This window comes from Molossus molossus, unplaced genomic scaffold (genome assembly GCF_014108415.1).
Source record: "Molossus molossus isolate mMolMol1 unplaced genomic scaffold, mMolMol1.p scaffold_m16_p_14, whole genome shotgun sequence".
NCBI classification, from domain to species: Eukaryota; Metazoa; Chordata; class Mammalia; order Chiroptera; family Molossidae; genus Molossus; species Molossus molossus.
Window position 1 is genome coordinate 51,668,811 of NW_023425349.1, and position 24,510 is coordinate 51,693,320.

Below are 24,510 nucleotides of genomic sequence, written 5' to 3' on the forward strand. Positions count from 1 at the left end.
TTACAGGTTAATTGAACTGTTCACTTGGCCTTGTACACTGAAGAGCAGACTGGAGTCATAAAGATGCTCTCCTTCCACAAACATTTCTTGAATGCCTACCATGTACCCTGGGACGGGTATGGAGAAGATAAAGGCAATATACAATGAGGCAAGGGGCTTACTCACAGTGGGATAAAGACAAAGACACGCTTACAAGCAATGACAATGCACAGGAACTGCTCAGGCACAGGTATGACTAAAGTGCGGAGGCAGCAGCTAAAACTGAGCCCAAGGGAGGGAGGGGTACTTTTCAAGAGAAAAGGCCTGAGATTTCGTCACCTTGCCGGTAGCTGCCTGTTCTCTCCTGAGCTCTCTTACATTGCTCAGTCCAAACAACCATATCAGTAGCCGGGCATATTCTCTTAAAGGACTCCTTCCTCAAGCAGCTATCCCTTAGCTTCTATATAATAATATCCAGGGGAGAGGCCTCAAGACTTCTGCTCGGTCCTTCATGGCTTCACTTTAGTTACTTCCTACTACTCTTGCTGTCACAGTTTAACTCCACGTGCATGCACCGGGAAAAGGCCACATGAGCACACATCAAGAAGGTGGCTGTCTACCAGCCAGGAGGAGGTCCCTCACTAAGAACTAGCACCTTGATCTTGGACTTCTCAGCCTCCAGAACTGGGGTGGGGGTGGGGGGGGGAGGGGATGTCTGTTGTTTAAGCCACCCAAGCTGTGGTATTTTGTCACAGCAGCCTGTGATAAGACTGCCTCTAAATCCTACATGAGTTGACCCTGCTACCTTCTCCATCCTCAACTGATCCTCCAACGTCCCAAAGTCACTTTCTGGAGCCACACTGGCCTTTCCTTGTGGCTGTTGCTCTTGAGATCCTGCCAAGCTCATTCCCGCCCCAGAGCCTTTGTTTGAGCTGCTCTGCCTGGACCACAGAGCCGGCTCCTGCTTAGATTTCTTGTCCCATCTAAAGTAGGAAGTACTCCCTGAGGTGGCTACCAGAAAGCAATACCCTCAGGAAAGAGCCAAGTTTGAGTTAAAGCAAAGAGGTGGAGTCCAACTGTTTTGCACACCGTGAAACATATGTTTGAGAGCAGGGTGCAAAGGTTTGAAAAGATGGGGGCAGTGGGTGGTCTGCTTAGGGTGAGAGAAGCCTAGAGAGGAACTACAGCAGAAAGGGACATCCTCCTTTGTAAACTTTATTATTGTTACTATTGGTAATACATTGGCATGGCTGTTAGTATTACCACAACGAGAAGATGTTCGAGTAAGTGCAAAAGTGATGAAAACAAAGCAATCAGACCTTCAGGGAGAGAAAGTTCTCAACTCTCATGGGTGGTACCTTCCATTCGCCATCTCCTCTCCCTCCCGATGGCACAAATCCCAAACACCAGCCCCCTCCCCATGGTGTTTCTGGGCATATGATAGGTTCAGCTGGCCACAAAGTTGACCAAAAAATTAGCTGTGCAATTCAGAGCCAGCTGTGGGCCGGGTGGATTATGAGTCTGAGGAGGCTCTGGACTGGTGTTGTGGGGAGTTCTAGTTGGAAGGAGGTGGCGGATGTCTGGGCTGGCTTGTGGTACCAGGCTGCCCAAGTGCAGACTCCGAGGGGACTTATGGGGCTGGTCTGGGAGTGCTCAGGATGGCAGGCAGAGGTCAAGGTCATCTTGGTCAATCAGGGCTGGGGCAGAGCATGATTCATCTCCAAGCTTGGAGATCCTAGAAGCAACTCTGGAGCACAGTCCGGTCTACAGGCCCTGCTAGGGAGGGAGCTCTGCCCTGTGCAGGAGTCCTCCCCTCCTGCAGGCTGCCCTCAGCCCAAAGACAGCTTCTACGATTTTAGTCCTGCTTACACTGCAGACTATATGAAACCCATACTCTTTCAGAGACAGATGCCACTTCTTCATCCTCCATTAAGAAGTAAAATGCTGATAAACAATGGTCAATTAAATGAATATTATGTGCCAAAGCCTTCAAACACTCCTTTAGCTCATTCACTGCAAATCCTCACAGTGCCCCTGCCTATTTGCTACGAGGCGCCCACCTTCAGAGATGAGGAGACCACTTCAGAGAGGGGTCATCACCAAGCAGATGGCGAGTGAGAATGCAAACTCAGGCCCAGCCAGTGGCTCCGTGGTTGAGCGTTCACCCACGCACCAGGAGGTCACCCGTTCGATTCCCAGTCAGGCACATGCCCAGGTTGTGGGCCCGACCCCAGTGGGGGGCGTGCAGGAGGCGGCCAATTGATGTTCTCTCTCGTTGATGTCTCTCTCTCTCTCCCTCTCACTTTCTCTCTCTCTCTAAAATCAATAAAGAAAAAAAATAAGAAGAATGAGGACTCTTTAAAAAAAGAAGAAGAAGAAGAATGCAAACTCAGGTCTGTCAGATCCAAAGCCCCTTCTTATCACTGCCCGCTGGTCCCATCATCACTGCCCACTCTTCAGATAAAGTGGCAGGGAGGGGGGGGGGGGAGAAAATAACACCAATGTGAAAGAGACACATCGATTGGTTGCCTCCTGCACAACCCTACCAGGGCCAGGACCAAACCGCAACCAAGGTACGTGAACTTGACTGGAATCGAACCTGAGACTCTGGTCCACAGGCCAACAATCTATCCTCTGAGCCAAACCAGCCAAGGCAATAAGTACTTTTTTAAATACATTTTCACTAAGTAAAAAGGCCCTCAGCTCACTGGCTGGGAGGGAATCTAAGGTGAGCGGCCCGGGGATGGGCTTCACGAGGCCACAGTCCTCCAGGGAAACCAGAGGGGCCTCTGGCAACACCTGAGTTGCTTCTAAAAAATTATCACCCGAATCCTCTCACCTAAGAATTCAGTGTCCCTGATGGACACAGATTAAAGTTGTTAAAGAGTCTCCTAGATTTTAAAAGAAGTCTCAGACCTGAAAGGAGCCTTAGAAAAATGTTGCAAGCTGATAGTTTTCCAGGGCAGCCATGCAAATTAGCAGGGCCTCCTAAAACAAAGGCAGCTGGGCCAGGGCAGGCCGCTTCCGGGAGGCATTCAACAGAAATGGAAAATGTGGCTGCTGACATTTCTGTTCCTATAGGACAGAGTCCTGAATTCCCCTGATGATAATAATCATCAGATGCACCCAAGACCTGTCCCAGAGATTCTGATTCAGTTGGTCTGAAAGGGGCCACAGGTGAGACAGTCTCATCATGAGGGAGATTTGGGAAATTATGCTAAAGGGACAGTGTTGCAATTCTCTGACACAGGACAGGAAGATTATCATAATGAAGGAAGGTAAAACATTTTGAAGGTCAGAAGATAATTTTCTCATTGCAAAATGTTGTCTTTGGTTTACAAAAGAAAAGGCCTAATCCTCTGATTCTTTTTGCTATGTTTATTTACATAGATGTTTGTATGCAGACATAATTTGGATTTTAATCATTTTTATATAAATGATACTTGTTTATTTACCCAAACCATACAGCAGATTATAAAAATGTAGCACGATGCAATTAAAGTGTCATTATCCAGAGCAAACTACTGTTAGTAACTGGAGGAGCATCCCTCCGGGTACCTCTGCGAACAGGTCAGCATGTGGGTAGCGTAGGCAGTGTTATACACCAGAGCTATACCGGACATGCTCTTCTGCACAAGAATATTGCTTGACTATTTTTTCATGGCAATATAGAGCTATGCCTTTTTTTATCTGCATAATATTCTATTTGTATGAATACTATAATCTGCCAAATAAATTCTCCTATTGAAAGTTATTTTGGAATTTGGTATAGCGGACAGGGAAAAAATCAGATGGATGAAACTCCTAATATTTATTTTGCAGTGATAATGAGAAAGCAAGTAGCTTGTGAGACTCAGGCAAAATTCATAAGATATACCTAGTGTAGATAGTAAGTTAGTAACTGTAAGATGTGTTAAAGAAAAACAGTAGCTGGAGAATTTGTGTGCTAAATATAGACGAAAAGAATGAAACAAAGGAGAGTGTTATTAATAGAAGGGGTGGAAGGACAAAGCAAATCTTAAATAGTAATCATATTTCATAAATTTAATAAATACCTTATTTATAATTATATTTTAGATATATCATAATATAAATTATATAACAGAATTTTTCTTATAAATACATATTTCCTATTTAATAAAATATTATTAATATATAAAGCTCAGCTCATGTTACCTTCTGATTGACAGCTATGTCATCCCTAAACGGATCACCCATTGGTGACACTCAATATGTCCAATTCTAGCCCCAAGTAACCAGATAAAACACAAATCACTGGTGAGCTACAGCGATTGGCCAGGCATTCTTGCCCTGAATTCTTCCAACAGAGCAAGCATGAATTGGCTTCAGATACCTTGCATGTGCTGAGACCCTTGTTCAACCTCTGTTCTTTGTGACCACATCGTCATCGGGAAAGCAGACACCACGTGAACATTGCAAGCACAGGGTTCCACAAGTGTAGACCTTTTATCCTGTTTGTATCCCAACCTAATGATGTTAACGTGTTCTAATCTCTTTCGCCTTGCTTCTTGCCGTGTGTTTTCAAGATGAATAATTGGTGTGAGTGGGACAGCTGATGTTGGTCTCTGCGCCTTTGGGTCTCTGTGATCTCTGGTACAGCTTGCCTGGCAGTGTGCACGGACAAGACTGCATCAAGCTCATTTCCACCACTCCCCGAGCACTGAAGACAAGCAAGCAGCATGGGGAGCCACAGTGAATAAAATCAGGTTTACAGAAGGCACATCAAATTCCTTGCTAACCTGGGATGTGAAGCTGAGATTCACACAAGAGCGACATCTGTCATTCAGTTACAGGAATGTAGGGGGCTCTCGGCTTTTCCTGCCTCGAAAGTTATTATCTAAGTTGTTAAACAAATCAATTAAGATTTATTTCCAAGAGATCTAGAGCTCTCTGGGATTTACATTCTGCACACTAAATCACATATACAAAGTGTTTTTCCATTGTTTTTCAGAAGCAATCCTAGCTATTAATCCCAAAGACAATTTATTTTTTACCCATCTTCTCTCTCCTTGATCTAGTTCTGCCTCTGCTGGAACTGTAGGTGCTAAAGTATTTTGATTCTTGTTCTACATCTTGGGAAAGCATCCCTCTTTCTTACTATACATATTCTGCTGAGTTAAAGCCTTCAGAAGAGAAATTTAACTTTAACATACTATGAAGCCTCTTTCAGAGTAGGTTGGCAGCATTATTTTAGTAACCAGACTTAACATCTGAATTAAAAACAATCACACATAATTATATTGATTTTGAATATCAATAAATATTACAATGCCAATGTAAAATATTAATAAAAATAAAATAATTACATGTTCTCAAAAATCAAGAATTATTTCAAATAGCAATACGATTATGATTAGGTGGGGAAATCCCATCCAGGGTGTTCTGTCTAATCTCATTGTACAACTGGATCACCTCCAAACCACTCAACTGATGACAATGTGATCAAGTACCAAAATCAGGGCTCCGATGATGACAGCCCTTCCAACCAGAAGCTAGTTGCAAATTCTTTACCTCAGTTTCATCAGGTTACCTGGGAATCATACAATTAGCTGCCTCCAGGCTTCCCCACAGCCACAGCACCAGGGGCCAACATGGGCAGCCACTCAGCGCTCTGACTGCCGATTGCACATCAGACAGCAGCTCCCAGCCAGGGAAGAGCTGGACACCATGAAAATGTCCTCAGGCAGTGCAGTGTCCAGCCCACAGGGCACCCGAAACCAGTTACTAGACTCCAAAGTGGCTGGAACAGGTGGAGGAGAAAGTGTTGGGGAGAAGGACAGGTGTTGGTAAAGGAGAATAAGCAGGGAGAATTCTTTTAAGAAATACAGTTGTGAAAGGTAAGAGAGAGAGAGCCCTGGGTTTGCGATCCACTAGTTATCAGTTAATTCTTAGGTTCTGGATTGTATTCAACATGCAGGTGTATAATTAACATTTTATGTTTTAGAAGCTAGCTTTTGAGTATTAGTCATCTGTGTGCTATACTTAAAATGTCCAGATATCTCAGATTGCCAGAGATAGGCCAGGTGGCCAGCATTTGTCTGTTGACTTCATGAGCAAGCTGGGCACTCTAATTTTTGTTTGGAAAACATGTGAGACTGTGACAAAAACACTTGAAAGTAAGAACAAACCCACCTGGCTGGTCTGGCTCAGTGGACGAGTGTCGCCCCATGTACCAAAAGGTCGCCGGTTTGATTCCTGGTCGGGGGCACATGCCCAATTCCCAGTGAGGGGCATGCAGGAGGCAGCCAATCGACGTTCTCTCTCATTGATGTTTCTCTCTCCCTCTCCCTTCCTCTCTAAAATCAATTTTTAAAAAATGTTTTTTTAATGTTTAAAAAATAAATAAATAAAAAGAAGGCTCCTTGAATCTTTAAAGAAAAACAAAATGTAAGAATAAACCCATCCAATTTATTTTTTTTTTAATTTTATTTTTGTTACAGATGTTTCTCCTTTTTTACCCCATTGACACCCTCCTCCCCATCACCCCCGCCCCATCCCCGGCTTTGTTGTCCATGTCCATCGGTTATGCGTACATGCATATAAGTTCTGTGGTTTATCTCTGCCCTCCCCACACCCTCCCCTTCTGAGGGTTGTCAGTTCGTACCCTACTTCCATGTTTCTAACCCATCTTATTTTTATTTCCTTAAACTTAAATGGTATACCAATTTCTCATGATGAAAGTCTGCTAGTTTTACTAAAGTGACAAAGTCTTTACAGACAAGTATTTGAAGCAATGCTCTTTTTTCTTTTTAATCCTCACTTGAGGATATTTTTTCAAATATCTTCAGATAGAGTGGGAGGGGGAGAGAGAGAAACACTGATGTGAGAGAGACACATCGACTGGTTGCCTCCTGCACGACTCTGGGCTGGGGATGAACCGCAACCGAGGTACATGCCCTTGACTAGAATCGAACCTGTGACTCTGATCCACGGGCTGATGCTCTAACCGCTGAGCCAAACTGACCAGGGCATAATGCTGTTTTATTTTAAATACTTGGGAGAACATGGAATTATTGTGTGGGGCCTGACAAAACCTTGTGTAAAATCTCTCTGGCTAGACTTCCGGTCAAGATGGCAGCATAAATAAACACGGTCTCACCTCTTCCCACACCCACATCAAAGTTACAACTAAACTACAGAACAAACATCCTTCAGAACCGCCTGAAATCGAGCTGAATGGAAGTCCTACAACTACGGGATTAAAGCAGCAGCCACATCCAGACTGGTAGGAGGGGCGGAGGCGGCCGGACTGGTCCCACACCCACATGTGGCAGATAAAAATCAGGAGGACACCTCGGCTGGGAAGGTCCTTCCTGAGGACTGAGGGGTCCCCGTCCCACACCAGGTGCCCCGCTCAGGGTTCCAGTGCCAGGAAGAGAATCCCCATAACTTCTGGCTGGAAAAACCAGCAGGACTGAGGCTGAGGGAGGCTGCGGCTGCTGGAGCCCCAGGCAGCTCCTCTTAAAGGGCCTGCACAGGGACTTACCCTGATGCACCCCCTCTGAACTCCAGCACGAAGGGAAGGCAGCTTGAAAGTCACCAGAGACATACGGGGAAGAACTGAATTGTTCCACATTGGGGTGAGAGCTGGTGGGGCAGCTTTCTCCTAGACAGACTTGCTGTGGTGAGCTGTCCCAGACATCCGCCATATCTGGGACTCTAGCAACCTGGCTCACACTGTTTGCCCCACCCTGGTGATTCCCTGAGGTCCTGCCCCACCCAACTTTCAGGCCCACCCAAGCTGTTTCCAGTGGCTTTACCATAGGATTAGCCTGTCTTGGATCCTGCTTCAGATTTTCCTAAAATCTCTCAAACAAGCAGCATCTGGTCTCAGTGAGCCCCATACCTCTTGTTAAGTTGCCCCAGGCCTGGCACTAGAAGCAGCCAGCTTTGGCTCACAGCTTGGCTTTGCCTAGGCACTTCCAAGCCCAGCACAAGAAGAAGCCATTGGCAGATTACTCTGTAGCTTGTGCCTGGTGGCCTCAGGGTAGAACACAGGCAGTGGCTGACCTTGTTCCAGAGCCAGCACACCCAGTGCTGACCACATCAAAGCATCAGACCACATCAAAGCTCCACCACCCAACCACCTCAACAAGTGACACACTCAAGTAGTGGACTCAGTGGGTACCAGAACCCTGCAGAAGTAAGTCTTGCTCTGTGTGATGGGCCCCTGCACAGCCGATCCTCCAAGGTAGTCAGAGGCCATTGGTCAGTGGGCACAGCCAGTCCTTGCAGCTGATCAGCCTGAGTAAATCCCTCCCATTGATGTGCCAACAGCAATCAAGACTCAATTACAACAGAAGGGTGTACAGTCCACACTAGAGTACCTTGAGGGCCCAGCTGGGGTGATCAGGGAGACTGTGCCACTAGACCCCATAGGACACCTACAACAATAGACCACCCTACAAAACCTAGGAGACATAGCAACTCTACCTAATACATAGAACAAACATAGGGAAGCAGCCAAAATGAGGAGACAAAGAAACATGTCCCAAATGAAAGAAAAAAACAAAACTCCAGGAAAAAAAACTAAATGATATGGAGATAAGCAATCAATCAGATGCAGAGTTCGAAACACTAGTTACAAAGATGCTCAAGGAATTTAGTGAGACCTTCAAGAAACTTAAGGAGAACTCCAAGGAACTTAGAACATCAACAACATTAAAAAGGACCAGTCAGAAATGAAGGATACACTAACTGAAATAAAGAATAATTTATAGGGAATCAATAGTAGAGTAGGTAAAGCCAAAAAGCAAACCATCGAATTGGAAATAAGGAAACGAAAAACACCCAATCAGAACAGCAAAAAGAAAAAAGAATCCAAAAAAATGAGGAGAGTATAAGGAGCCTCTGGGACAAATTCAAGCATGCCAACATTCACATCATAGGAGTGCCAGAAGGAAAAGAGAGAGAACAGGAAATTGAAAACCTATTTGAAAAAATAAAGACAGAAAAGTTCCCTAACCTGGTGAAGGATATAGACATACAAGTCTAGGAAGCATAGAGAGTCTCGAACAAGATGAACCCAAAGAGGTCCACACCAAGACACATTATCATCAAAATGCCAAAAGTTAAATACAAAGAGAGAATCTTAAAAGCAGCAAGAGAACTTTGCTGTTCATTACCTACAAAGAAGCTCCCATAAGACTGTCCATTGATTTCTCAAAAGAAACTTTGTAGGCCAGAAAGGAGTAGCAAGAGATATTCAAGGTGATGAAAAGCAACGACCTACAACCAAGATTACTCTATCCTGCAGAACTATCATTTAGAATTGATGGTCATATCAAGAGTTTCCCAGACAAGAAAAAGCTAAAGAAGTTCATCACCAGCAAACCAGTATTATATGAAATGTTGAAGGGTCTTCTTGAAGAACAAAAATATGAACAATAAAATGTCAATAAATACATATCTATCAACAATTGAATCTACAAACAAAATGAGCAAGCAGAACAGAAACAGACTCAGATACAGAGAACTTTTTGTTGCTTGCCAAATGGGCGGGGGCTGGGGAGATAGGTGAAAAAGATTAAAAAATTAAGAAGTACAAATTAGTTGTCAGACTGATGAACCTCTCAAAGGGAAGGGGGAAGGGAAGGCGGGAAGAGATAAAACAACAAACTTCTATGCATATAGGCACAACCAATGGACACCGACAATAGTGGGGGGGAGGCAAGAGGGGGGTGGGATTGGAGAGGAGGGGTCAATGGGGGGAAAAAAGGGGGACATTTATAATACATTCAACAATAAAGATACATTTTTTAAAAAATCTCTGTGGCTAGAAATTAAGTTGCTTGAAATCCCCAAATGCCGAAAAAATTCCAAGTAAATGTACTTATAATACAAGTGTAAGGTTAACACATTGTTCATAAACATTACACAGCTTTGAGAGGGAAATTAAGGATTGGACATCTATACTCAGATAACCTGTGTATTTACAGGTATTTTAACAGCAAAACAGCACATCTTGAAAATATAGCCCCTTTCTTTCATGAATTTTAAATGCTTCATAATTTCCCACAGTCTTCTTAATATAAGAACATCTTATTCAGAAACGTAAGAACCTCAAACTAACAGACTTAGTACCCTGTGTCCCAGTGAATAAATACAAATCTATCAATCAATAAATACACATCTATCTCCTCCCAGTGAACCATGAGGAAACAGCACAAACAAAGACAACGCTAGAAGCCAGCAAAGCACTGGGTGAAGGAGCACGACTATGAGGTCAGACAGGCCTGTGTTTCAGTGAGTCCCAGTTCGGCTATTCCTTGGGTCTAACCTATGGCATTGGCACGATTCGACTCTTTTGACCTAGAAAAAATGGCCAGTTTACATGGTTCAGCCTAAGGTCTGTGTGATTTGAGCAGCTTATCTAAACCCTCTAAGCTTCCATTTATTCGTCTGTAAAGCGGTGTGATACGTTGTATTGTGACCCCTCACTTTACAGGGTGACGTCCTAACCCCCAGTAACGCAAAATATGACCTCATTTGGAGATAGGCCTTTACATAGGACATCAAGTGAAAGTGATGTCCTTAGGGTGGTCCGTCATCTAATATGACTACTGTCTCTACACAAGGGGAAATTCAGACGCAGTGAGACACACAGGGAAGAGGCCGTCTGCACGCCGAGGATAGAGGGCTGGAACCGGACCCTCCCTCACCACCCTCAGAAGGAACCAACCTGCCAACAGCGTGGTCTCACGCTTCCAGCCTCCAGACCTGAGGCAATACATTTCTATTGTTCAAGCTACCCAGTGCAGGCACGTCTTTACTGCAGCCTAGGAAAGGGACACAAATTAGGGTTATAGTTGGACGACAGCTCAGAGGGTGGGCAGGGGAAGTAAAGGAAGACAATGCAGCTAAAACGTTTAGCACATACCAACTGCCCTACAGCAGCACCCACATTAACGTGACCCTTTCCCTGCCGGTACTGCAGGCTGATACGTCACATTGCACTGGAATCACAATGGAAGTCTCCCCACACACACATGAGTCTTCTAGCCTAGGGCAGCATCTCTAGGCTCTATGATGTAGTCTCTGCCCCCGGGATTCTTCTCCCCTCTTCACAACCCTGGTCCACGACGTTGCATCCTCAAGTTTCCTCTCAAATATCACCTACCATGAGGGCGCCTACCATTAGTCACCGCCTCAGGCCACTGCTCACACGCACTGTCAGGGGTGAGGGCAGCCCCTTCCACACAGCAGTGCAATGACTGATTCCAGATTAGAGTCCCCAATCCCCTGGGACAAGCCTTCTGTTCCTCCAGATGTCCCTCAGGCAGCGCTGTGAGAGGCTCATTAAATGTTGAGGAAGAATCTCTTCACCACCCGTAGGAAAACTGGCCACACACACCGTCTACAAACAAGCCATGCTCCAAAGCAGCTACTAAAAGTGTTTTCCAGGTTCGTGGTTCTCAAAGTGTAGTCTGGACACCAGCAGTATCAGCCTGCTGGGGACTTGTTAGAAATTCACATTCCGGGCTGACTGAAGCAGAAACTGGAGGTGGGATCTAGGAATCTTTTTTTTTTTTCAATAAGCCCTCAAGGGGAGTCTGATGTGGCTCAAGTTTGAGAACTACTGTCTGGGTTTATTCAGTTCAATATGAGGGGTTTGGGCTGCTGGTGTGCCCCCTGAGTACCACTATAGACTAAGGAGCCCCTAGGGGGGACGGGGCAAAGAGGGGCCCACGGGTGCACAGAAGTAAACGTTTTAAGCTTTCACTTACAACTCTATTTTTTTTTTTTAATATGTTTTTATTGATTTTTTTAGGGAGAGAGAAAGAGAGAGAAACATTGATCGGCTGCCTCCTGCATGCTCCCTACTCGGGATCGAGCCTGCAACCCAGGCATGTGCCCTGACCAGGAATCAAACCAGGACCTCTCAGTCCATGGGACGACACTCAATACACTGACAATTCACCTTTTCTAAGCCCATATTATGGGGTAAGTTTGTGATAACTCTAAGGTACATAATTATGTAACAGTGAGAATCCATGTCCAGGAAATGAGTTTCTCTCTGCTCAAACTCTTAGCATCCTTTCTGAAGGCAAAGAGGTTAAGATGATTTTGCCATGTCAGAAAAGTGATCATAAAGCCCCTTGAAGTATCAAGAAACAAACACCAGGCAAATAGTGCTCTCCAGACTCCAAGATTGAGAAGGAGGGCAGAACAGGTAGAGGCTGATGATCAGAAACCTCAGGTCAAGGCACCCTTCAGTGTTCGTACATAGAGGAGCTTGGAGTAGTAAGGCGCTGCCTTGGGAAACCAAACCGATGTGGAAAGATGTGTGGTTACGAGTACAGGAAATCAGAACCAGGAGGCCTATCAGGAGGGATTCTGCTTGACTTAGAAACTCAAGTCATTACCTCCCTCCAACAGGTAATGTCCACTTCAACCCCGCTGTGCCATGTTCCATGCTATCCATCCAGGTCACTGGACTCGATCAATAGATCGCACCTAGAAATCTTTCAGAAACACCGCTTCTGGAGTCTAGGCACAAGTATGTTTGGAAACTTTAAGAGCTCCATACAGATCAACAAACACCCATTCCCAGCCCTGTCGGAGCAGTGGAAATGGAGGGCTTCCCCTTTCAATGTCCCCACTTGGACAACCAGACTCCAAGAAAGGCCATGGTGTGTGCCCAGTGCTTGGTATGTGTGAACTCATTGAGCTTCATGTTAACATTCCTTTTCTTTACAAATGAAGGATCCGGGATTCAAAGAAATTAAGACATGTGCCTGAGGTCACACAAGCAGAAGGCAGGAGCGCTGGGCTTTGAACAGCTGTGTGCTATTCACACTGCACTAAACTCCAGCTCTGATGCGTAGCTGGAACCCACCTGGGCAGGGGCTGCGAGCTTAAACAGGCAGGAATGACGAACAAGCCCATGAACAACAGTGCCAGCCCCATCCCAGCCAGCCATCATAGACTGGTCTATAATCAGGGGTTAAAGTGTAACTAAGAACAAATACATCCCAGCATCTGTCAAAATAAAGTTTAATACCTTGTAAATCTCATTTAATTCATACTTGAAATTGAATCAGTGAATAGATAATACTCACCCTTAATCTTTCACTAAAAGCATGTATATAATTAATCTTTAGAAGCCAATGACTGATGTCTTTTATATAATTCTGCTACCTCAAAGATAATGGGAAAAATGCGACCTACCAGAGTGATCTATAACCACAGACACCAAAATACCTTGCTAGGTACTTATTCTGAACCACAGGAGTTGAACTTACATGCTTTAGTCAGGAAGAGCCTTAATTAACATTCACCCAAAGTTATACCTATCAATTCAGACCATAAATGCAAGCCAGATGTTTCTGTTTTTTAGTAAATAGGATGTTATCATTACATATATTTTAATAACAAACAATTTCTCTATCAGAAATATTGAAAATGGTGGCCTTGACTACCTCCAAGACATGAAATAATTTACATCAAATTTTGGTGGAGGAGAGCCAGTAACTAGGTGGATGACAGACAGGAAAAAGCAAGTACTGTACCTGGTGAAGCAGGCTGTCGGCTGACACGAGTCTGTGTTTCGTGGAGCACCTGTGCCCAGAGGTACAGCTGGGGTGCCAGTCCCACTCACAGGGAGATGATAATAATGTGGTACTCCGCACCCTGAAAAAGACAGTGTTGTTAAAAACCCAACATGGTCTTTCTGGCAGGGTGAGATCTTGAAAAATGCACTGAAGTTCACCTGCTATAAACTCACCCCTTTATAGTATGTATGGCTTTTAGTATATTCACAGAGTGGTATAACCATCCCACAGCCTATTTTAGAACAGTTTCACACACACACAAAAAGCAGCTGTGGCCGGTTTGGCTCAGCGGTTAGTGTCGGCCTGCGGTCCAGAGAATCCCTGGTTCGATTCCCGCTAAGGGCACGTACCTCGGTTGTAGTTTGCCCCTGGCCCTGGTTGGTCGTGCGGGTGGCAGCCACTTGATGTTTCTCTCTGTCTCTCTCCCTCCCACTCTAACTGAACAAAAAAATGGAAAAATGTCCTCGGGTGAGGATAAAAAAAAAAAGAACAGTTTCACTATTCCAAAAACAGAAAGCCATAGACATTACCCACCATCCTCTCACACCCTAACCTAGGCACGGCCAATCCAATTTCTGTCTCTATAGATTTAACTTTTCTGGAGATTTCATCTATAAACGAACTCATATAATATATGACCTTTTGTGACTGGCTTCTTTGACTTAGCTTAATATTTTCAAGTTTCATCTATGTTGTAGCATATATCAGAACTTCATTCCGTTTCATGAAAAATAATAGTCTATTATATAGATGTATCCTATTTTATCACTTCATCAACTGATGGACATTTGCATTGTTTCCACTGTTTGGCTATTGTGAACACGCACACACAAGAGTTTATGTAGATATTTTCATTTTTCTCAGATCTATATCTAGGATGGGAATTGCTGCCCCTGATGTTTTCAGTCTCCAGAGATTGGAGGAAATCACCCAGCCGGGTGGCTCAGTTGGTTAAGCGCCATCCCATGCACCACCAAGCCTCCGATTCCATGCCAGGTAGAGGGGGCGTGCAGGAGGCTGCGGTCGATGTTTCTCTTTCTCTCTCTCTTCCTTCCTCTCTCTCTAAAAATCAATAAAAACATATTTAAAAAAAAAATTGGAGAGCCCTGGCCAGTTTGACTCAGCGGTTAGAGTGTCGGCCTGCAGACCAGAGAGTCCAGGTTCGGTTCCCGCTAAGGACACGTACCTCGGTTGCAGTTTGTCCCTGGTTGGGGTTGTGTAGGTGGCAACCAGTCCATGTGTCTCTCTCACATCAATGTTTTTCTCTCGCTCTTCTTCCCTCTTTCCCTCCTGCTCTATCTGAAGATAAATGCAAAAATGTCCTTGGGTGAGGATAAAAAAAAAAATTGGAGAAAATTGTCCTGGCCGGGTAGCTCATTTGGTTAGAGCATTGTCCTGATGTGCAAGGTTATAGGTTTGATCCCTGGTCAGGACACATACAAAAAGCCACCAATGAATGCATGGATAAGTAGAACAACAAATCTGTCTCTGTCTCTCAAATTAATACATTAAAAAAATTTTTAATTGAAGAAAATCAGTACCCACATAAAATTTTGCATCATAAACCCACCTGAAAGTCATCTTATAAAAATTTGAGGTTAAAAAAAATATTCCGTGGGTAGGAAAATATTTCAAGAAAACTTTTTTCTTAGCTGTAGTAAAATGCACTTCACATAAAACTTACTGTTTTAAAATATACAATAGAGAAAACATTTAAAACTAAACAGGAATTCCTTTTCCACAGCATGTATCATACTGGCTCATCTTTACGTGTGTGGTTTGCCCACAAGTAGAAAAGATGACATGTACTTTTCCTTTTTTACCCCTTCTCCTTAGAAAATCCAAGAAACAGCTCTGCAGGACGTGTTTATGAATCCCGCACGTGCCTTTCAAACAGCACAGAGAGACCAGCTCACTGCGGGGCTGGGCCCGGGCCCTAGCAGCTTCGCACAGGGCAGCTGAGAACCCTCCGGTGGGTGGAAGAATGCGGCTGCTCACCAGTTCTGCACACGCTCTTCTGTTTGCTAGACAAAGTGATATTGTGGCTTGTGTGCAAAACACTCCCTACACAATGAAAGGGAAATAAAAGATAGTGTCGATTTTATTTATACAGGCAGGGGACACATTTCCCTTTTCCAAGGATCAGCAGGAAATGTAGGCAGTGGCTCAAGCAAGGCCATCTGGACATCCTACAAGGCAAGCAACAGGATTAGAGCCCGTCCCATACATGGTTCCTTTTATTACTTCCAAAGATAAATAAATGGCCAGCCAAGCAAGATGGGCTTGGTTACGCTTTTGGCCTTCATGTGAAATGTTTCTACAGGTATCGATTCCAAAGAGAGTTTGCTTTTATTAAACGGGCTTGCCTGTCAATTGAATCAGGTTTCAGCACTTCTAAATCAGGTTTCAAACTTTCTTTTATGATATTCCTGAAGTTTTTGACATGTTTAGGAGCCACCAATAATAAGCAGGCATTTCTAATGTACATCATTATTGACTAGGGCCACCTTTCAATTAAGAAAACACTTGGCCGGAAGAACTCAATTATATTCTCGGTTTGCAACAGTATCAACAAATATGTAAAATTATTCTCAGGTAACGTATGTGAGAGCCAGAAAACTACAAACTTTTACAAGGCGGATCAGTATTTTTGTGTTTGGGTGTCAATTTCTCTTTTATGTATATTTTTCTTCCTCTGTGACGATACTAAAACTGAGTAAGCATGGGCAAATATTTGCTGAGCACTGACTATGTGCTGGGCAGTGGGGTAAATAGGCACATGATTATAAATCCTCCAATCTGAGCTTCAGCAACCTTGCAATTCAGCCAATTGGTTGGTAGCTGGTGGTTTGGGCTTATCATGTGACTGTGCTGTTTGCAAAGCAGGCCAAGCACGGCCCTGTTAGCAGACAGCAAGAGAAAGGGAGTTGGTGCTGAATGAATTCCAGGGCATTTTGAAAACAGTCATAACCTGACTTCCAATTATGTTTTAAAATACAAAAGTAGCCCTGGCTGGTTTGGTTCCGTGGTTAGAGTGCCGGCCCGCGGACCAGAGAGTCCCGGGTTCGGTTTCCGCGAAGGTCACATACCTCGATTGCAGTTTGTCCCCGGCCCCGTTTGGGGTCATGTGGGTGGCAACCAGTCGATGTGTCTGTCTCACATCGATGTTTCTCTCTCTCTGTTCCTCTCTCTCCCTCCCACTCTACCTGAACAAAGAATAGAAAAATGTCCTCAGGTGAGGATAAATAAATAAATAAAATGCAAAAGTAACTGCTCTTGAATACTATGCAGTATTACAAGGACAACAGGTGCTTGAGCAATGTCATTTCTTTCAATCTGGTTCTCTTACAACATTGATAAAAAAAGAAATCAATTCCTAGTCAGGGCCACTGTTTGTTAAGAGTTTGCATGTTCTCACCATGTCCACGTGGGTTTTCTCTGGGGACTCTGATTTCCTTCCATTTCCTCCCACATCCCACAGATATGCACGCAAGGTGAACGGCATGTCTCAATTGTCTCAATCTGAGTGGGTGTGGGTGTGGGCGGCCCTGCGATGAAAGGGTGTCCTGTCCAGGGTGGGTTCTCACCTTGCACCCTGAGCTGCCGAGATGGGCTCTGGTCACCAGTGACCCTGAACTAGAACCAGTGATTTGGAAAATAATTATCTTGTTTTTATTAATGTCTCTTAAATGTCTGTATTGCTCGCATTTATTTCAATGTTTAAGATTAGAAGTGTTGCCCGGCTGGTGTGTCTCGGTGATTGAGCATTGACCCATGCACCAAGAGGTCACCGGTTCAATTCCCGGTCAGGGCACATGCCCAGGTTGTGGTGACCAGAAATGTGCCATAGGAACTTAACTCTTGTTCATATCAATTAGCTTATGGTATAATTGGTTTTGTTATACATCATTTCACTTAAAGTTGCAGTTTCCAAAAACCTATCAATGACATTAAGTGAGGACTTACTGAATATTGTAGTAATCAGAATACTTTTTGAGAAGAATGAAAGAGACAGAATTATTAGAAGAAATATTGGCTTCACTATTTAGTCCACCAGCCCAGTGGAAATCTCCAGTCAGAATGCTCATGGGCAGATTTCCCTCCACAGAAACGCAGCCAAACACCTAACTTCTTACCACTGAGATCTCTAACAACTGCAGGGAGGGAAGGTATTGGAACTCAAAGTCCTTAGGAAGATCAGAAGGTTCAAGGTCAGGAAAAAGCAAGTAGGCTGTGATGAAAAGTGCTCCTCTAGCTACTTGCTCCTGAAAGTGTGGTTCATGGACTGAACCATTAGCATCATTTGGGCCATCCATTGGGCTCCCCTGAGCTGACAGCATCACCTGGAAGCTTATTAAAATCCAGATTCTCGGCCCCACCGCGATGACAAAATTAAAATCTACACTTTAACAGAGTGATTATTTTTTTTTATCCTCACCCAAGGACATTTTTCCATTTGTTGTTCAGACAGAGTGGGAGGGAGAGAAAGAAAGATCGACGTGAAAGGGACACATCGAGTGGCTGCCACCTGCACGACCCAACCAGGGCCGGGGACAAACTACAACCGAGGTACGTGCCCTTAGCAGGAACCGAACCCGGGTCTCTCAGGACCGCAGGCCGACGCTCTAACCACTGAGCCAAACCGGCCAGGGCAACAGAGTGATTCTTATGCACATTAAAGTTCGACAAATAAGACATGGAGGTCCTGTTGAAAGATTTCGAGTTGATTAATAAAATGAAAGTAGAAGATAACCCATTCTTAGTGAAGTGTAACAGTGTGTTCAAAGGAAAGCTGTGTCAAGTGACAAGGGAGTAGCAAACAAAAAATGGGGATCAGCAAAACAGTACCTTGTCCATGTGTACTTAAAGTATTACAGGTACAAGAAGACCTGGTTGTCCTGTGCACAGTGCTACTTTCATCAGGCTTAAGGAAATGTTTTCTGTTTTTTTAAAGAAACAGTCACCTTTCCTTAATAAAGATTATGATGGAACGAATAATTTGACTTCTGTTTCGCTTGACTTAGGGAAATGAGGAGAAGTAGAGACGGTCCTACTTTGGATGCTTATTGCAATTGCTGGGAAAGGTTATCTCCAAAAAGAAATGGAAAGCCCTGGCTGGTGTGGCTCCGTTGGTTGAGCATGAGCCTGTGCACTGGAAGGTCTCGGGGTCATTCCTGGTAAGGGCACATGCCCAGGCTGTGGGCTCAATCCCCTGCCACGGTGCATGTGGGAGGCAGCCAATCAATGTTTTTTTTTCTCTCTCCCTCTCCTTTCCTCTCTCTCTAAAATCAATAAACATATTTTTTAAAAAGAAATGAATACTTTAGCAATTAATTCACACATCTGAATCATGTGAGTTGGTTTAGGGTGAATCCCTTAATGAATGACCCTGAGCCAGAAACCAACAGCATCCAGTTACTGTCTGAAGGCCATGCCCTGGATCAGGACTCAGATGAGGCTGAGTTTCACACCTGTAAAATTTGAAGGCTAAAGGAAGACTAAGGAATGATAAATATAGAGGCTGCATGTTGCAGTTGTTCGATTCTCCAATTATACATCCAGAACAAAGATCCCTCATCAATTGAGACATTCTTTCCTGCTAAGCCCAGACTTGGCTTCAGGGTCCTCCCCAACTTGACAGTCTAAGCAGCCTGCACATCACTGGCTCCAGTATGCCCCACGAACCTTTCTACATCCCTGATAGAACATTCTTCCAGCTCTAATCGCCTATCGCCTACGGCAAAGGCCCAGGGTTACAGTATGTCCAATGTCTAGGGGCCACTTGAAGACTCACAATCTGACCATCACAACATGTTTTCCACAGCCCCCAGTGAAGACCATTGACCCACATGGACCCTCCTAGAGTCACCATATCCCCCTTGTCCCCTCAACACATACAAACACTCCTTTTGCTTTATAAGAGAACAGCAACATGATAATACCAATGGTGATCATTAATAATAATGCTGTCTCAGGATTCCATTCTAAAGCATCCTTAAAATGAGAGAAAGATATCATTTATTTCTAATAAAAACTACCTTTGACAGATGGGAAGAAAATCTACCTAAATCACATATCTCAACAGCAGCACAACTGACATTTTGGGCTGGATAATTATTTGTTGTGGGGGACTGACCATGTTAAGATCTCTGGCCTCTATGAACTACATACCAGTAGCAACTCCCCCCCAAACCCCCTGAGTTGTAACAAAAATGTGCCTAGATATTGCCAAATGTCCCCTGGGGGGCAAATCCCTCCATCACCACCATGCCTCTCTTCCACCCCCCAGTTGAGAACCTAAATAATTATAGTAATTATCTTAGGGAGGTGGGACTACATGTAATTTTCCCCTTTATTTTTCTGTATTTTCTAAATCTTCCATATAAATGTAAATTGTTTATATGATGTTTTTTAAAGGTAGTGACTTTCTCCTTTATAAAGAGAAATATTATTAGTTACAGATTCCTTGCGTTGATCCTTGGGTGATTGCCAATGTGTGGCCCATTCAGTTTTGAAAATTAAATTTAGTCTCTAAAAACACCACCTCACAGACACCTTAAACGAAGCTTCTCCTCAATGTGTAAAAGGCACAGAGAGGTACTTCAGCAAGAACATCAGAAAAGAACGTCTAAACCCTTCTTCAGTGGGGTAAAATCAGTGGGGCTTCAGAAAAAGATGTGAAATAAAAACCGCTGTTCCAAGAAAAGCATCTCCCTGAAACGGTCTACACACACTCTTCAATCAGAGAAATGCTCACACTGTAGGAAAAATAAGGCACATTCACTTCCGCTTTAAGAATTGCTACATTGCTAGACCATGGGGAACATTTCAAAATAAAAAAAGTAAAATATCTAGATGTAAAAATCTGCTCTGGACTTCACCTTCTTCATCTTCTTGGCTGTTACACCAGGGATTTTCTAGAGTATTATCACCATTACTTTCATTACTATTTTTAAATCCATATGGAAAGGCCATACCCACCAAGGTGGCAGTGAAGAACCCCACTTACTGCCCTCACGACAGAGATGACCCTTTTCTCCAGCGAGGCCCCCACACACCCACCAAGCGTCTGGCCTCCTCTGCTTACCCAGGGTGCTGCCAAAGGTTCACGTGTCTTCTGCTCTCAGGGAGAAGCTCTCTTTTGTTAAGAGGAGTGATGCCAACTGCTGCTTCCAGAATAGCCATGTATTTTTTGTACCTCATCTTGTCTCTGTCACTACAAGGTCTTGCAAATCTTGGTCACTGTTCAGCTGAAGCAACTGAAGTAATCTGCAATACTGGGAGCAGGGAGCCGCTGTGTTTTCAGATGCTCTGTGATCCCCAGCCAGAACTATTAAACTCTAGGTGGGGGGTAGGGGTGGGGGCCAGGCTGAGGCCAAGCCACTGATAAATAACAAAAAGGCTCACTCAGATTTCCCTGCAACGTCAGTATTATATAAGGCTCCAGAATTTTGAGTAAAGCACTAATGAAAATGATTTACTGGAGGACCGTGGTTCTAAACACAGCTATCGACGGTACACTCCCCAATTAATCCGCATATAAATCTTTGAGGCTGATAATCCTTCCAGTGCTAATGGTGCAGGAGGTGACTTATCTCAGGGTCTGGTAATAATTGGTCCAAAAAGCCTGCACCCCCTGGGTGAACTGAAATCAGAAGCAGATTTGCTCCTTGTACAGAGACCTCTGACAGGCTGCACTCTGACCAATGAAGGGGGGCAGTGGTGGTTTTACAGCAATGCATTTCTCAACGCTGCACACTCTTTGCTTGAGTCAAATGGCAAAGATTAAGTCACTGAGAATCATTTCTGTTTTGGATTGTTTTCTGTTTTAAATATATTTTGTTAAATACCTCTACAACCCAACATGGGTGAGCTCTCCCCTCATGAAAATACATTGTTTGGGGATGTTCTGAAACTACCCCCGCCCCCTTTTTTGTTAGCCTCTCCCCTCAGCTTTGAGGACCTTCCTGGCCGGCCTTCCATGGTAAAGTTGGATTGTTCATCATAGAGGCCCACCTAATGGGTCATGGTACACATGACCTAGACTGGGTCGACCAGTCTTCCCTGGGATGAAAACATGACATTCAGAGAGAAATGCCCTCTCATTGACGTTGCTAACCAGGCCTGACAGGAAGTTAGGGCTGTTGGCAGTCATATTCCCCCTCATGTAGAAAGGGCTCATCACTCGTAGTTGAAAAAAACAGAACCAATGAAAATGTGACAACACTGAGTTTCTGGATCCAGCTATAACTAAAGGCCAGTGTCATCCTTGGAGGTCCCAGGTACACTTTTATTAAAGCTAATAAACTGGCATTTGTGACGTTTAGTTTTAGTTGCCATTTCTGTCATTCTGAAGTTCTGACTTTTACACCTCTCTGACCAACTTCTTCAAGCTCTCCTTTTCCTATTTAATATGCCATGGGAGTTGTGCTGCTCCTTGTCTAAATAAACTCATCTATAAAGAGGACTAAAATAGAAAAGGAAGTCATTATGTAGTAATTTTGATTAAATTAGATACTCACGGTGAATAAGTGTCCCAGACCCCTTCCCACCCCCAAAATCTTGAATCGTCTTCTACAGATTCTCTCTATTCTCAACTGCAAGTTTCTTTTCATTTTCTATTTATTTCTCTTAACTTGAATAAGTGGTCTCCAAAGTGGGATACACACACGAACAATCTTTGGGGTGTGGAAAGAAAATATTAAACCATTTATTTCCTTGTTTTCTCTCATCCATTAAAATTTCAGTTTATTTATGTTTTCAAGTGTTCATATGTACTTTGAAAACTAATATGTTTTAATTACATTAAAGTGTATCATTTATAAATTAATATACTCATATACATGGTAGGGTTCAGATGGGAATGTGTGAGCAAAAAGATGAAAGGGCCTGGCCAGGTGGCTCAGTTGGTTAGAGCGTTATCCCAATACGCCAAGTTTGTGGGTTCCATCCCCGGTCAGGGCACATACAAGAATCAACCAATGTATGTATAAATAAGTAGAACAACAAATCAATCTCTCTCTCTCTCTCTCTCTCTCTCTCTCTCTCTCTCACACACACACACACTCTTTCTCTCTCACTCCCCATTCCTCTCTCTCTCTCTCTCAAATTAAAAAAAAAATGTTTAAAGGTCAGTAATTTAAATAACCCTTCAACTGCTCCCTAAGCATCAATTTTCACCATTTATAAGACGAGAGGCCGGGACAGATGAATGCTAAGTTATCTTCCAACAACAATAAAAGATTAAGAGCGCCCACTTCACTGGGCCTGGTTGTACAAATAATCTGACCACAATAAAGTGGTGAAAACAAAGGATAAACCATTTGGATTTGGAAAATTTTATTTCCATAGTATTCATGAATATCATTTCCACTGGTTGTTCTGCAAACAATTAGTACCAGTTAGTCTCAGGAATTCTTTTATAGGCTGAACTTGGCTGGCTTCAGCTGCCTGGGCTGAAAAGAGGCTCCGATGCAGCCCTCATTCAATCGCGCAGGAAGATGTGATTATACTTACACAACAGGCTTTGTTCTAACAAATTGTATTTCTAGTGACGCGTGATAAAAATTACTACACAACCCTCTCAAATAAGAAACGAAGCCTGAGCTAAAAAAAATATCCGGTTAAACTTGTTACCCGTTGGAAGCTGTTTTACTACAGTGAAAGCAACACAATACTTTGTAAATGGCTTGTTTCAATGTTCCATTTTCTACAGGAATGTTTTATGCATTTAACACACAACTCTTACAAAGTGACTCTTATCTATGATGAGCTCATACACAAATTAAAATTGGGTCTTTCATTAGGAAAAGAATTCTGCCTTAGCAAATCATTAGAAAGAATCTGCTTTTCTCCCATAAATGAGATTGTTCAGTTTTCTAATTTATTTATTTATTCATGTTTTAAAATTGTCATTTTTGTATGAACTCCTTCATAATAGTACATAAAGACAATAACACAGGGGGTGAGGGGGGCGTGAAATCTAGTCAAAATTCTCCATCCAGATATGTAATTATATGGCATTTTCTTTATAATTCTAGAAATTCTTTAGAAATATGCATTAATTTGGTTAATTACCTGAGTTCTAGAAATTCTTTGCAAATGCAACTCTCTGATTAAAAATCACTTCCCTATATTTTTTTACATGATCCAAAATGTCCTTTATGTCAAGATGCTCAAGATCTGTTTCTGAATGATTAAAGTTGAACATAAAGATTCACAGACCAGACTGACAGTCCTTTTGAACTGATTATTTCTACTCTGTTTCTGCTGGAGGAAAACAATGGGCATCCTTCTTCACTGGTATTTTAACTGCTCCTGTGCTTTAGAAGTATAAAAATGGAAATGAACTAATGCCACAAACAGGCTATTTTACAGGGTGTGGTCTGCTCCAGGGAGCTGGAAAAGCCTTACTAAAAGTAGGAGAGTAGGGGAAGGAACTATTTCTCTTTTTTATTATTTAAGCTCTACTACAAATAAACCAGATGGCTTTATGCAAGTCATTTTATTCTCTGGCTTACTATTTTCATAGATAACATATATTTACATACTTGCTACTCAAGTGACCCACCAGAACACTGTCTACGTGACATAAAAGAATTATTAAAGAGTTCAGGAAGATCAACTGCGGCTCTCCTGGATTCAAGCCCAAACTGGCCCCTTCTCTTCAGTTATCCTCAGAACGTACTCACTACTGGGTTTAAACTATTACCAGATTCAGACGTCACCAAACCTCACATTCCAATCCTGTCCTCGCACCCAGCCCAGTAGCTATCTGAAACAAGCCACTGCCCAGCAACCAGCAGCCGCCGCCTCGGGCCTTTTCCTGTTTCTTGTGTCCTCCCCCTAGTGCTCCTGGCATGCGACCTCCACGCCACTCTCACCGTTTTGGCGGTGCGCAGCCGTCCCAACTCCATGCGTGACATGGGGAAGGCTTGATTCAAATTCCACCATTGCT

General features: G+C 43.5%; 1 protein-coding gene across 2 annotated transcripts in view; it reads right to left on the reverse strand.

Moving 5' to 3' along the window:
• Positions 1-20,794, reverse strand: part of TJP2 (tight junction protein 2) — a 99,695-nt gene extending 78,901 nt beyond the window's left edge. The window contains exons 1-2 of one of the 2 annotated variants that reach the window (XM_036261389.1): positions 20,641-20,794; positions 13,512-13,632 (exon numbers count right to left, since the gene is read on the reverse strand). In XM_036261389.1, the coding sequence (XP_036117282.1) occupies positions 13,512-13,632; positions 20,641-20,756 (237 nt within the window). In that variant the 5' untranslated portion in view covers positions 20,757-20,794. The remainder of the gene's footprint in view (positions 1-13,511; positions 13,633-20,640) is intronic. The other variant, XM_036261388.1, reaches the window with a different exon arrangement.
• Between the last annotated feature and the right edge of the window lie 3,716 nt (positions 20,795-24,510).